This window comes from Suncus etruscus, chromosome 2, assembly GCF_024139225.1.
Source record: "Suncus etruscus isolate mSunEtr1 chromosome 2, mSunEtr1.pri.cur, whole genome shotgun sequence".
In the NCBI taxonomy this organism is placed as follows: domain Eukaryota; kingdom Metazoa; phylum Chordata; class Mammalia; order Eulipotyphla; family Soricidae; genus Suncus; species Suncus etruscus.
In genome coordinates, this window is record NC_064849.1 from 39,911,675 (window position 1) to 39,924,368 (window position 12,694).

The 12,694-nt window shown below is 40.1% G+C and overlaps 1 protein-coding gene across 1 annotated transcript in view; it reads left to right on the forward strand.

The window, feature by feature from the left end:
* Window positions 1-12,694, forward strand: part of NIN (ninein) — a 111,402-nt gene that overhangs the window by 46,160 nt on the left and 52,548 nt on the right. The window contains exons 6-8 of the mRNA XM_049767664.1: window positions 7,029-7,068; window positions 8,825-9,012; window positions 12,491-12,637. Coding sequence (XP_049623621.1) covers window positions 7,029-7,068; window positions 8,825-9,012; window positions 12,491-12,637 — 375 coding nt within the window. The remainder of the gene's footprint in view (window positions 1-7,028; window positions 7,069-8,824; window positions 9,013-12,490; window positions 12,638-12,694) is intronic.

Here is a 12,694-nt window from a genome sequence, read left to right on the forward strand (position 1 = left end):
CCCCATAATCATTTTAATTAGCCATACATTCTGCAGGGCACAGAGGTCTGTGCTGGAGCAGATGGCTGGTGGGGCTATGGCTGGGCTATTGTGGGCAGGGGATGTTTCAGACCTGTAGGCTACAGATGCTGGGCCAGCCTCAGGGCTGGGAGTCTGGGATCCAAGAGGCTCAGGCCATCTGCTGCACTGTCCAGCAAAGCAGGTGTCCCCTGCAAAGAAAGTATTCCTCAAAGTAGTGCGGTTCATGTGAGGGATGTCTGGGTCCAGCTGTGGGACAGCCTGAAAGCTATCCACAAAGGCCAGCCTGACACGGGCTCCCTTTGTCTATGGCAGTGGGAGCTGATTTCTGTTGCAACTGTTTAGGGACTGAGACCCCTCTGACCCTTTCCCTTCTCTCTCCACCGTGGGGCCATAGGCCAGTTTCTGCACATGTTAATGTTGGAGCACAGGGCAGTTCCTGCCAGCTGTGTTTGCCCAGGGGGCACTGTCCTCAATTGCAGGGCTACCAGGAAGCTTCTGTTCCCAAGATGAATCAAAAATGAATCACCTTATCACAGCAACTGTGCTCAAAGGGAAAATCTCTACCGACTTTCTTCTGTGTTTGGTCTGTCTGCTTTCCTCTGCCTTTGTCCTAGTTTTGAACAGCCAGGTAGGAGGCATCACAGCTGCACTATATATTTACTGGACAAATAGCAATAGGCATTTTTTCAGTGCTTTCTACTTCTCAGTGCTCACTTTCCTTGGAGTAAAGTTAGATATACAGGGGCTAAATAACCCACTTAAAGTTGTGCAACCAGCAAGTACTAGGAGGGCAAAAGCTGAACTTTGGAAGCTGGCTCTAGATTCTAGCTCCTTTCCCATCATGTTTTGGCTGAAACCAATGATACCAATAGCTAGTTAACATTTCCAAAGTGCATGTTCAAAAAGCACGTGTTCCAAAGTGCTTCATATTCCCGTTAGGTGAGTAGGCTAGCTTTGCAGCTAAAGTAAAATTATGGGGGGGGCATATATTTTAAATTCAGTCTGACCTCCACCCAACCCTTGTACCAATACATTCTGCAGTTTGCCCCCAGGTACGGAAGTTGCCACCAGAATTTTCAAACATTTTACATTCTTTCTTCAAAAACCTCTCCTTTTTGTGGTTGTTCGTTTTGGGAGTCACACACAGTGGTGGTCCAGGGCTACTCCAGGCTCTGTATTCAGAAATCACTCCTGGTGATTTTGCAGGTGACCATATGTGAACCCACATTGTTCACATGCAAGGCAAGAGCCTTACTTGCTGTATTATCTAGCCCTATTTCCCACTTTCTATACTGAAGAATTTTTATGACAACTGGAAAAGCTTGTACTATCTATCTTCTTTGGCCCCTAGAAACCTTTATGCATTGTCTTGAAAATACATACCAGCAATCGTTACTCTCTTCCTTCCTCACTCTTCCAAATCTCTACCCAAATACTCCCTCTCAGTGCTCATAGCCAGTTTTTGTGTTAGAGACTGAATGCCAGGCCTCAGGGTGCAATATCAAACCATCAGCAACTACCCAGTCTGGTTCCAATGCTACTTCCTTTATTTGTGTTGTTCTAGCAGCTCAATGATCTAATCCCCGCCTCCACCCCCTTCTCAATCTTCTAACCTACCTTCCCTTCTCTGCTCCCTGCTTTTTAATTGGAACTGCTGGCCCTAGGCAGTAAGAATAAAAACCAATGAGCTGTGAATGAATTGTATCTTCTCCTCCCAACCCTCTTCCCCACCACAATTATAGTTTCATCACAAACATTTAGCCACCATGTGCTTATCTCCCCGTTAAAGGGACAGGCCCTTTGTGGAAACTGGGGAGAAGCCAGCACATATAACACTAGCTCTAATTGGGCTCACCTTGGAAGGAGAACATAGCCATAAGCATACATTGGTTCTTCTTCACACTGGGCTGTGGAAGGAAAGCTTGGGAAATGGTTTCCCTCTAAAATTTAAAAACAAGTTTTCCCTCACCCTTCCTCATCTATGCCTGAGGAGTTTGTATGAAGTTATGTAAGCCATCAACCCTCTGCATTCATGGATTGTGCCTTACTTACTGCTAAAACGGACTCTGGTTGTCTCAGCAATGCCATCTTTGGTTGGTCAAAGGTCACTGTCATCAGGTAAATCTGAGAGATGCTATTCTGATTCTTCTGCACTAAGCTGAGCCCAGGAACCATGACCTGGGAGCTGTACCTGAACTTCTCGCCACCTTCTGGGCCTGACTCAGGTCAAGTGCCCCGTCACTGCAGACAACACAAAGGGTGTCAGTTCTTCCCACCCCCCATGAACAGTTCACTTCATGAGCATTTTAGAGCCAGATAAATGGCAGCTACTTCTATTTATATTGGAGAAACAATATTCATAGGAGTAAAGGAAATAAATAGTCTTCCATTTTCCCTCGACCAAATGTATTTTATTTTATTACCTCCATTTCCTTCCTGACTTTGTCTAATTGTATATAATTTTTGCCAGTGGTAATGCTCATATAGATGACATTTTTGTTATGGCCTTTGATTTAACATTGTATAAGCTGTTTTCCATGTTCTTGCTTCATTTTATAATTACATTTTTAATGCCCATGTTATTGTCTATCATTATACTTTATGCCCCTTTGTTGAATACTTAAATTGTTTTCAATAATTATCTCTTACAAAATATGCTGTAAGATACTTATAAGTGCAAGTGATTTTTATCTTTGATTTTATTTTCCAGTGAAATTATTGATTGCAAGAGTATGAAGACTTTATTGCTTTTGGTACATAAAGCCATTTTCTTTACTAAAAAGACGTCAATATCTATTTATACTGATACTAATATTAGATAGACAGGTCATAACTTTAATTTTCATAAGAGTCAAATCTTAAATATGCTGCTACATTTTTTTGGTTTGGAGGCGGGAGGCAATGCTCAGGGTTTACTCCTTTCTATGAACTCAGGAATTACTCTGGCTATGATTGGGGTTCATATTGGATGCCTGGGATCCAACCAAGGTCGGCTGCCTGCCAGGCAAACACCCTATCCACTGTACTGTCTCTTCAGCTCCAATACTCTGCTAATTTAAAAGTCTCATGCTCTACCGACTGAGCTAGCCAGGCAGCCAATACTCTTCTAATTTAATGGGAACAAAATGATTTTTTGTTGTTAATTTAGATTTCTTAGCTGTCAAGTCAGCCCTTCTCTCTGTTTAATTGTGTTGCTGCTTATGTAAATTGCTTCCGTATACTTTGCATATCTGCTAGGGATGTGGCATTTTCCTCAGAGCTCTAAAAATAACTTACCTCTCTGAACATACTCAAAGTAATGCTTTTAGTTCATATGTGGTCATGGAAAAAACATTGAAAATACAAATTCAAAATGTACTACATAGGCACATGTCCAAATTTAAAAAATGGTTAAATTTTTGTGCAAGTGTTTGTCCCAGATCTGTGAAATATGTGCTTTATTCCCATTGTGGGTGGAGATATTGCAAAAGAGGCTAAGAAATTAGTCCATATACAATCTGATGTGTGATACAGGACTCCAAGTCATACAGGTTGGTCCCCAAATCTGTACATACTTTACTCAATCTTATATTACTTAGAGGTAAGATTTAGGACAGCAAAGAAGTACTGCTTTAAGGAGTGAATCTGATCTGTACACTTCAGGTGTCTTTGAAAACTATCTCAGTCCTCTGATTCCTTGCTAATTTGAGATGAATGTAAAAGTGGCCATATATAAGAGCAATAGTACAATTATTAATCAAAAATAATTAGGGCCGGAGAGATAGCATGGAGGTAAGGCATTTGCCTTGCATGCAAAAGGACTGTGGTTCAAATCCCAGCATCCCATATGGTCCGCTGGGCCTGCCAGGAGCGATTTCTGAGCATAGAAAAGCACTACAGCAATAAAGACAACAGCCAAACAATAACCATGGTCTCAAAATAAAAACAAAAAACAACAACAACATAAGGAACAACTCTGTACCTAGAGTATTACTGTGAAAGATTTGTAATCCACTCTGGTCAAAATAAAAATTATTATATAAAATAGATTTTAAACATAGACACAGTTGAATTCTGCCCAGTAATAATCATGTTAGAAAACTCGATTCTCTCCTTCCCTGCTGTCTCTGTTTCTTTCTGTCTCTCTCTGTCTCTCTGTCTTTCTCTCTCTAAAAAAAAAAAAACAAAGAAAACTCAAAGTACAGGTTACTCCATTGCTCCCTCCCTACCACACTTGATCTTAGACATCTTCCTGGCATGAGCTACAGCTTCATGTAGAGATCTGAACTGATAGAATGGTTATTACAGATTAGCAAAAATCACCCTCTGCCTGAAAACAGTTTCCATAGGTACCATGCATATTAGCGACTGTCACTTACCTGAACGAGTTATTATGATTTCATACATTTTGAGGTACAAACTTTTGAAGGCTTTCTTAGAGAAGAGTAACCTCACACCAGCATTTGCATGTCAATGAACTCTGAAGTGGTGCTGTTTTCTTCAGGAACCTTTGAATGGATACACCAGGATGTATATATACAGAAGAACTACTCAACTATAAGAAGAAATAATAATCATGCAAATTACTGTCTATGTGAATGAAACTAAAAAGAATCATGCTAAGTAAAGTGAATCAGGAGAGGACAGATAAAGATCTCTCCTACAGAGAATATAAGGAAGCTTGGTTTGGGAAGAACAAATGGTCAAAGACAGTAGAACTCGAGAACTGGTCTACAGAACTGGGCTTACCGAGGGAAGGGGTTAGACCAGGAGGGAACCCTGCAACAATAGTGGAGGATAAGCAACATTTTGGTGGAAGGTGTGGTGTTGGAACATGGAATACCATGAAACTTGATCATTAGCAGTATTGTCCATCAAGGTGTTTGTGTGTGTATATAAAACTGTAAAGTTCTGGTGGATGAGTTTTTCCCATTAACAGGTGTAGTCTGGCATAAGTGAATGTGGAAAGAAATGAAGTTGATGTGCTTAAGTTTCCTGAAAGAAGAGCTTTCCCCCTCTTAAGTTGAATTTCAGAAATTTAGGTGGAGCACCATCTGCTGAGAGGAAGTCTCGTCTGGAACCAGGAATTAATTAGACTTATTTTCCTTCTGAATTTATTTCAGGAACCTAAGGAATCGTTCAGCTTGTACAGTTTTAGTCAGCATGGAAACAGGCCTGATTATTTGTTATCGAAGAGAGCTTTAATTTATCTTGTTGGGTCTTTGCTAGGAGAGCAGCTAGGGTTGGAAAGGGGAATTTACCTTTCCTTAGTAGGGTTTCTTGCAGTTGATACCTCCCAACTGATTGTAATTTGACAATGCTTGACCAATGCAACACAAAAGAGATTTGGGTTCTGACTTAATGCTTTTGCCTGTTTGTTTCTGTATAGCACCTAAGCCATAATTGTATCCTTTGACTTTGTAAAAGATCCAGTCATTGGCATGAAGGATATAAAGATTCCTTCCTTGGGGACAGTAGAACAACCGATCTGTTCCATTACAAGGGGGAAAGCATCACATATCTGGAGGCTGATCCTTATTACTTACCTTAGATTGGACTGAGACTTGATGGAGAAAGGGGAGCTCCAAAAAGCAAGTCCTAAGGATGCCTGAGATAGCCTGGGAAGCTTTCTGGAGGTGATAGGTTGGAGAAATATAGTCTTAGGTTTCACTGGGGTACCGCCAGCTTCTTGAAGGATCTCTCCTTCCTGGGAGCCGGGAGTCTAGCAGGAGGAGGTTTGGCAGGCCCCCCGCCATGCCGGAGGCCTGCTTGACCAGGCCTAGTGGGGGTGCGGGACTTCAGTAACCCCAGCACCCCTCTACCGCCTTGCTCCAGATCTCCAGGGCTTCCCCGGGCCACATGCCTGGGCAAGCTAGTGAGTTGGGTCCCTTGGTGGAGCTTAAAGGTACCCTAGGCCTTCCCCCATTATCCATGCAGCTCCTTAGGGAGGGTCTGGGTGGGGCTCTGAACTTCTGGTCTCCCAGCTTCTTGAAGGATCTCTCCTTCCTGGGAGCCGGGAGTCTAGCAGGAGGAGGCTTGGGTAACCCCAGTTCTTTTATTGTGTGATTTAGCTATAGCTCCTTCATAAAGGAACCCTGATCTTCCCAAATATAAAGGAGTTAATGTTGGTATTTTAATGGTATCCTCAATCTCCCCATAATACCCTACAATCATTTACTTAAATGTTTTCTTGTCGGGCCTGGAGAGATAGTACAGCGGTGTTTGCCTTGCAAGCAGCTGATCCAGGACCAAAGGTGGTTGGTTCGAATCCCGGCGTCCCATATGGTCCCCCGTGCCTGCCAGGAGCTATTTCTGAGCAGACAGCCAGGAGTAACCCCTGAGCACCACCGGGTGTGGCCCAAAAACCAAAAAAAAAAAAAATCTTGTCTACATGTCTTCATTAGCATATAAACTTCTTTAGACAAGTGCTGTATAATGGTGTTCCAAATATAGAGTATCTAGAATCTAATGAACATTCATTGAAAAATGTATTCACAAGGAGATAGCCCAAAGGGTTTGTACATGCAAAAGGCCCAAATTTGCTCCCTGATACCACCTAGTCCCTTGAGCACTGCCAGAAATGACACCTGAACACTGTAAAAGTAAAGTAAATTTGGGAAAGTAAAATTAAAAGTAAAGTAAATTCCTTAGAATACTGTAAAGTAAAACCTATGCACCATCAATTGTGGCCCAAAGACAAAAAATATATTCATAAGTGTGTGGATACAAATCTTGTTGGTTTCTTGAACCTGGATATTTACATTGATTTAGTTTTATAGGTTGTGATAGGTGTCACTGTTGAATAAGTGACCTCACAACTATGAAAGGTCCTTGGTGAATACTACTGAACGCTGTGAAGGATTTTTTTAGCAGTCCCCTCTTCTTTATTGACTGGCAGGTGGAGAGCTAAAAGCATTGGAAAGAGCAAAATCATGTGATTTACTCAGAGGGTAATTTCAACACCAAAGTCTGGTCCAGGAAAGACAATAAATTCTAAACCACACTAATTCTTCTCTTACTTTCTCTAGCACTGGAAGACGCAACACAGTGAGGAATACGAAGCTGAAGGTAAGAATTTAGTGTATGATGGGGCCTGCCTGAAACACCATTTCCTGTGTTTCTTGGCCGTCTTCCTAACAATCTAGAATGTTGAAGGTCAGCTAAAAAATAACTAACAATAAAAAAATAATAACACAAAACATTCCCTGCACCACAGAGATAGTACAATGGGTAGAGTGTTTTCCTTGCATGTGACCAGGTTCAGTCCCTAGTATCCCATATGGTCTCCTTAAGTTACCAGGAGAGACCCTGATCACAGAGCCAAGAGTCAGCCTGAGCAGGACCCATATGGGTGCCCCCCCCCCGAAATAAAATTTTTGTTGGTAGCTCATGGCTTTAACATCTAATATTTAGTTAACTTAAGAGAAGGCAACTATAACAGAGAATTTCATAGAATTGGACATAGTGCCCCTTGATTAAGCTTCAGATGTAAAGAAATGTGAAGACATGTTGATGTTTTAGCCAGCAGATGGCATTGTGGTTCAACTGAGAGGCCCTCCATCTGCTTTCCAGTTGACCTTGGTTAGCTGTATTCCTAATAACATGCTCTCTTGGTCTCCAACTTGAAACGGCAGCTGTATTGAGCTGCTTCTTTTGACAAATAGTAAGAGAGTACTAAATTCTCTTTTCGACCCTCAAAAGCCTTTTCAAGTATGCAAAATAGTTTCAGTAATTATCTCATACTTGATTAATGACTTCACAAAATCTCTATTAGTAATCTCTGACATGTAAGTGAAATATTTAACAAGGGGGAGGAACTTTGGGTAGAGGGTGGGTCACACCTAACAGTGCTCAGGGCTTACTCATGACTTTGTGCACAGAGATCACTCCTGGTGATACTCAGGGGACTCATAGGGTAGCAAGAATCAAACCCAAGTTGGCCCCAGAAGGCAAATGTTTACCCACTATATTGTCTCTCTGCCTTCGATGGAAACTATTTTTTTTTAAGTTTTTGGGCCATACCTGGCAGCATTTAAGGGATACTCTTGGCTCTGTGCTCAGAAATTGCTCCTGGCAGGCTCCAGGGACCATATGGGATACCAGGGATCAAACCTGGGTCAGCCTCATGCAAGGCAAATACCCTACTGCTGTGCTATCACTTTTAATAGAAAACAGATATGCAATTAGAATTTTTGAATGGTAGTCTGATCCCCAAGTCTTCATATAGAAATTAGACTCTAGATAATTAGTAAGTTTCAATTTACAATAATGTGTTCATTCTTTCAAGCTACATTGCTTGGAATTTTTAAATAGGTCAGATTGTCTATTGTGTACATATATGGAAATAAGATCATCTTGATACATGAATGTTTATATTTATAATGAAATTATTTTCTCCATGAGAGCAACTCTAGTTCTTAAACTAGAAAGAAAGTGGAGATAAAATCTGGTAGCTATTATTGAGGCCGGAAGTATAAAAAATCGCTTTGGAATGACTCTCAACCAACCCTCCTTCTGATCACACCTATGTCTGGGCATGTTTTCAGTTGGAATAAAACAAGCCAAGAGCTTTGGCATGACCACATAGCTCCTTCTTACAGTGATCATTCCTCCCAGTGAACCAAAACATGCTTATTTGCTCTAGTTGCAACCTCAGACCCAATTGTTCCATTTCATTTGAATTTCAGATTAAAATAAAAAATGGAAGCAGGATTTTTTGTTGTTTTTTTAATAATACTTATTTTCATAAAGTATATATTTTACTAATAGGTTCCCTCTTTGCAATCCCTTTGGGATTAACATAATACATGCTTTTTGAAACCAGGCCAGTTAAGATTCTGGAACCCAGATGATTTGAATGCCCAGAGTGGATTTTCCCCTTCCCATGACTGGATCGAAGAGAAGCTACAGGAAGTGTGTGAAGACTTGGGCATCACCCGTGATGGTCACTTGAACCGAAAGAAGCTGGTCTCTATCTGTGAACAGTATGGTTTGCAGAATATTGATGGAGAGGTAAACCTGGCAGCATATTTTTGTTCAAAAATGGCAATGATGATTAAATTGAACTGGTAGCTTTTTCATATTCTTACAGTATAGTTTATAAAGAACTCCTTTCTTTGACTCCTAGGAAGTCAATCTATAAGATTCTGCCTTTGAGGAGCTCATGTTGTGTTGTGAAAAAGATAAACCGAACAGTAGCTGACACACTCTGTCCCTTGCTGTGCTAACATATTGCCCCACGTGAAACTCTCAGATGCTGCATTGGGACAGCCAGAAAGGATATCAGGGAATATTTGGAGAGTGGTATTCACAGAATAAAATGTAGGTCAGACATGGAAGGAGTATTCGGAGAAGGTAGTTAAGTGGATTAGAATTAGGGGAATATTTGAGGATTTTTTTGGTTTTTGGTTTTTGGTTTTTGAGTCACACCCAGCAGGGCTCAGGGAGTTAGTCATGGCTCTGTGCTCAGAAATCACTCCTGGCAGGCTCAGGGGATCATATGGGATGCCGGGATTTGAACCATTGCCCATCCTAGATTGGCTGCATGCAAGGCAAATGCCCTACTGCTGTGCTATTTCTCTGGCCCCAGGGGAATATTTTGAAGGTTTGATGAGTTTAAATGTTGAGAGAGAATACCACAGTGCCGTTCTTTGTTTCTTGAGAAGTTTGGGTAACAAGTAGGTGAGTCTTGTAAACAATAATGTGAGCCACTTTTACAGGGTGTGATGTTACGGTGACAGACTTTGGCTAGAACAGCAATGTGCCATCAAAGTATTCTAGTTTTGAGATAATCAGAAAGGGTAGGTTGGTAGTTTTGAACATAGAAGAGTCTTGAAGAGCCTCCAGAACTCTTGCTTGCTAAATGAGCTTTATGTTTTCTGAAAAATTAAGGGAATAGGTTACATGAATATTCATGAAACAAAGTTTATAAATCCAAGATTTTCCAAAGACATAATGATTATAAACACTTAAGAGTTTAGTGCTAGAGTTGTTGCTTTGAAAATCTTTGATTAACTTTGATCTGGAGGAGTGAGGCATTGTTAGCTGTATTTCAAGGCTTATTCCTGGCTCTGTGCTCAGGGATCACTTCTGGCAGTGCCTTACCCTGTACTTTCTCTCTGGCACCTATAATGGTTTTCAAAGACATGTTTTGCCTGGAGTTTAAGTGTTACTTTCCTAAACCAGAAAGAGATATTTTGGGGGATCCCACTCCCGGCAGTGCTTAGAGAGTTACTACTGGCTCTCAGCACAAAATTACTTCTGACAGTGTTCAAGGGACCACATGTGATACCAGAGATCACACCTGAGTGGACCACATGCAAGGCAAATGCTATACTATAGCCCTGGCCTAAAACCAGGAAGTTTTTATCATCATAGCTTCCACTTACTCTGGCTTTAGAAAATATTTTTCCCCTTTCTCTTCTACATGTGACTATAATATACTCTTCATTTATTTTTTAATGGTTCAGTGGTTTATTTTTCAGTGGTGACTTTTAAGTCTTAAAATTAAATTCACTTTTCTAAATTACGATATATTGTAGTATTTAGAACTTGAGTTTTTTTATGCCAAGTATATCACACAAACTTGTATTATTATTATTTGAAAACAATGCTTGGAAGAAACTATAGTCTTTTGAGGTGAGGTGTATTTTTGTAAGTGGTGGAGTTTCCAAAACTCTGGAAAAGAAATAGCCCATTAAGTTGTTTTTCTCTCATCTAAGGATGCTTATTGAATATGGTTTTCACTTTTCTTTTAAAAGATATCATCACCCTAGACCAGTGAAGCTAGAAGTTCAAAGTTATCTCATCAGCATAGAATTTAGAGTTCCAAAACTTTACAACTGAAAGCAATTCTAGATTTAGTCAGCCCCTCATTAGAGAGCTAAAATGAGATCACCAATTCTTGTGGTCATTTTCTTGAAGGGGAATTCAATTCACTGCTTTATGGCTATATTTCATAAACAGTTAATCTGATATTCCTCTTTATTTAAACAAGGACAACTGTAGGGTAGGGATGGCCAACTTTCACCCTTATTGGTAAGTAATATCCAGAGGCTCATTTATTTTGCCTGCCCAAAGTTAAAAACATTTTTTTACTTTTTAAAATTTGAAGATTTTTATGTTTTTCCCCTCTTTGGTTTTTTGGGCCACATTCAACAATGCTCAGGGGTTACTGCTAGTTCTGTACTTGAGAATTACTCCTGGCAGTGCTCAGGGGGAACCATATGAGATATTGGGAATTGAACCTGGGTTTGCTGCATGCAAGGAATGTGACCTAGCTACCTGCTATACTATCATTCTAGTCTGAAAATCTGGAGATATTTTTAAACACCAAAAGTGTATCGTCAGTTATACCAAAAGTAAGAAGTGACTAGCTCCTTTTAAAAAAAAAATCTTTATTTAAACACCGTGATTAGAGTGCACACTTACATTCAGTTCACTGCTTGAAATGGCTCTACTTCCCAACCAGTCTCAAGGGTGTGAACATATGTGATATCATATGATCTGACCTTGATACATGACAGGACAGACACATATGCTTTTTGGTCGACTGTCCACAGCCATCTACCGGTATTGTAAGGTTTGCAAATGATGTTCTTCCCAAATAACGTTTGGGAGAATAAAGGTTTCCCACCATTGAGTTCAGACTATTTTATCTTATTCCTTCATATTAAGGCTCCTTTTTTTTTTTAAGGCTTTTTTGTGGGGAGGGGCACCCATCAGCACTCAGGAACTACTCCTACCTCTGCATTCAGAAATCGCTCCTGGTAGGCTCGGGGACCACATGGGATGCCGGGAATTTAATCCAGGTCTATCCAAGGCAAACACCCTATCACTATGCTATCTCTCTGGCTCCATAATAAGGCTTGTTAAACTCTTTTCACTCTTTATCCTTTTTGCTCAGTAAGTTATTTTATTTTATTTTATTTGATGCACCCTGATGTATAATACTTTTCATGATATTTCATAAACTCAAGAGTTCAACATTATACCTCACCCAGATCACCCAATGATTTTATTTTAATTACAAAGTTATTCATGATTGGGTTTCAAATATACAGTGTTACTGCACCAATCCCTTTACCACTTCCCTGCACCAGTACCCCACCCAGCCCCTTATGCCTCCCACTCCACCTACCAATAGAAGTCAGCTTCTATAAGAGACATTTATTTTCATTTTTAGTTTTGCACTGTAAATTGTAAGGATAATTAAAAAGTACCTGTTCTAAGAATATGAGTAAAAGAAAAATCAGTTGCTAATTGCACATGTTTTTAAAAATGTTGAAAATAGACTTTTAGTAAATTTGGATGGGAATATATTATTGAAATAAATTCAATGATAAATAAATTCAATTGAAATAAATTCAATGATGTGAGAATGAAGACAATCCTGAGATCAACCTGATGTCAGTTTCTTTGGCCAGAGTGTATTTCGATCGCCTTGTGTAAATTGAGTGAAGTAGTTAAAATGGTGGTTACTCTCTTGTAGATGCTCAAAGAAGTCTTTAACAATCTTAATCCTGATGGTACAATGAGTGTCGAAGACTTTTTCTATGGTCTGTTTAAAAATGGAAAATCCCTTACACCGTCAGCTTCTACACCATATAGGCAATTGAAAAGGCACCTCTCCATGCAGGTAAGAAATAAATAGGAAGTTGTATCTTTGTGAGAAGTTAAGCTCTATTTAAATAAT